The sequence below is a fragment of the Sorex araneus genome, chromosome 3 (genome assembly GCF_027595985.1).
Source record: "Sorex araneus isolate mSorAra2 chromosome 3, mSorAra2.pri, whole genome shotgun sequence".
NCBI classification, from domain to species: domain Eukaryota; kingdom Metazoa; phylum Chordata; class Mammalia; order Eulipotyphla; family Soricidae; genus Sorex; species Sorex araneus.
In genome coordinates this window covers 77,413,889-77,416,528 of record NC_073304.1, presented here as the reverse complement: position 1 = coordinate 77,416,528, position 2,640 = coordinate 77,413,889, and the positions used below count along the sequence as shown (strand labels likewise).

Here is a 2,640-nt window from a genome sequence, read left to right as displayed (position 1 = left end):
ATGGAATTAAATTTTTTTGAAATGAATTACTTTAAACATAATGTTTTGCAAACAATTTCAAAGGTAAAATTTTCAGTAACTATTCTGGAATTTCTTAAACCAATTTATCTTACTTAAAAACAAGAAAAATTCAAGTATAGATATATATATTGGTGATAGTGCTTAAAAATCTTGAAAAGAAAAAATATTGAATTATAATGTACAGAAATACATCTTAAGTTACATAAAAGGAAACAGAAAAGTACTGAAACAATACCACACAGGAATAATTATTAACAAATGAATATATAATCAAAATATTAATAAAAACTAACAAATGCATATTAATGAGGTAACAATCTTTGTTTAAATTATTATTTTTACAAATAACTCAATATTTGAAACACATTAAACATATTAGAGACTCAATTTACTTCTACATTCTGATTGCAAATTACAAAAATATATCTTCAATTGAAGACAATAAACTTTGGTAATATTCTGCATTTATGTTCATTGGAATCTAAATTATTTTAAGTGATTTTAAAGCTTAATAAATATTTTCAAGATAATTTGTAGTTTAGAATTAACAACAATGAAAAATTATTGCTTAAATTTATATAGTAGAACAGAAATTAGTTTGGTATCATTCTCTTTTACTAAAAATATCCAATTCAATATTTCAGTAACACATATTAGCAAAAAATATTGGCATAACTGGAATACAGTGGAGGTTCTTCTTTCCTATTCAGGATCATGCATCCTCACTGAAAACCCTAGTTTTTCCATGAGCTAATATGACGGTTTCTCAACTTTCGCACAGCAGATTTAAAATCTTCATTCCTCAGAGAGTAGATAATGGGGTTTAATAAGGGTGTACAAACAGTGTAGAAAACTGAAAGATACTTGTCCACAGGAAGTCTGCTAAAAGGCCATATATAGAAATAAATGCAAGGCCCAAAAAAAAGAATCACCACTGTGATGTGGGCAGTAAGTGTATAAAGTGCCTTGGATGATCCACTGGAGGACTTCTGCCTGACAGTTTTCAAAATAATGGTGTATGAAACAATTAAAGCCAGAAAACAACCCAGTGATATTAAGCCACTATTAGTTAAAGTCAAAATATCCATTTCATATGTATCCGTGCAAGCCAACTCTATCACCAGGGGAAGGTCACAAAAGAAGCTATCTATTTCATTGGGGCCACAGAAAGGCAGATCCACTGTAAAAGCCAAGTGACTCACAGAATGAAGAATACCCACAGACCAGGAAATAATCACGAAAATTATACAAAGTTTTTGAGTCATAATTGTGCTATAATGCAGGGGCTTACAAATGGCTATAAATCTGTCATATGCCATACCTACAAGCAACATCATCTCACTCCCAACAAAACTATGAAGAAAGAATATCTGGGCCATGCATCCCTCAAAAGAGATTGTTTTATGTTCTACAAAGAAGTCAAAAAGCATCTTGGGTGTAGCAAAATTAGATTGGCAAATATCAATGAAAGAAAGATTACAGAGCAGAAAGTACATAGGAGTGTTCAAATTAGAGTCTGACAAAATAATAACAATAATAAGAATGTTTCCCAGCACTGATGCCAAATATACTAAAAAGAAAAAGGAAAACAAGAAAATCTGAAGTTCCCATGAATTAGAGAGTCCCAGGAGCACAAATTCAGATACCACTGATTCATTTGTATGAGCCATGTGTCCAGTCTATAGTTATCTGAATAAAAGATAATAAGAAAAATATCACTATGATTTTTCCTGTGTATAATAAATATGCAACACAAGCATTATAAACTTTCAATTAAAATTTAATGTAATATATCCATTTAGTTACCTGTATCTTAATTCACAGATATAGGTTCATGGAATGTTGCAGAAGTATGAAAAGAGAAAACTTGTTATGGATTCTATAATGCTGTGGAAGATAGAAAAGCCCTATAAAAATTTTAAAGAAACAAAATATCATAGGCAGCATATTATCATTATTAACAAGAGGAAGTAATTATGATAAACTGATAAAAAAAAGGTTTCACTGAGTCACTAATCATAAAGCTAAAAATTTTCAAAATATTCCAGTTCTCAAATCTTTCACATGACTAATTGAACATATTCATTCCTCATTCTTTCATTCATCAAAGCTAAGTACATTTCAAGAATAACAGGATTAGAGATAATCAAAGTAAAAATTTGAGGGACACACACAGGGAGATATGGGTGGGATAGCCTTGCTGGAGGAGAGAGTATACCAAGGAGAAATAGAATGCAGTTGCAAAAGCAAATCAGGAAAAAATAAGCATGCAATTATCCTGGAGTACAAGATAGAGTGAACTAGATGTCCTTGAGACTGAGGACCATAAAGTGTTTGACAGTGGTAAGGAAACTTAGTAGGAACGTCAAGCCATATTAACAAAGAGGAGATAATAGAGATATCCTGAGATTTTTGAAGCCCAACTGTACTTCATATGTGTCTTCAACAACAGTTAATCAAAGTTCACCTTCTGTTACATAAAGATTAAACTTAATCACCTTACTTTAATCTCATCGTAAACACCAGATGATCTAAACTAAAATAAATACCTTCAGAAAGATGATGTTTTTCAGTAATATATATAACTGTAATGATTCATATTATATATATCACTGTTAC

At 30.5% G+C, this 2,640-nt stretch overlaps 1 protein-coding gene across 1 annotated transcript; it reads right to left on the bottom strand.

Annotated features, from left to right (window-relative positions):
• Positions 1 to 755: 755 nt before the first annotated feature.
• On the bottom strand, positions 756 to 1,691 carry LOC101539595 (olfactory receptor 4K1). The gene has a single exon (XM_004609733.2). It carries the CDS (start codon positions 1,689 to 1,691, stop codon positions 756 to 758), a length of 936 nt encoding a protein of 311 aa, XP_004609790.2.
• Positions 1,692 to 2,640: the final 949 nt, after the last annotated feature.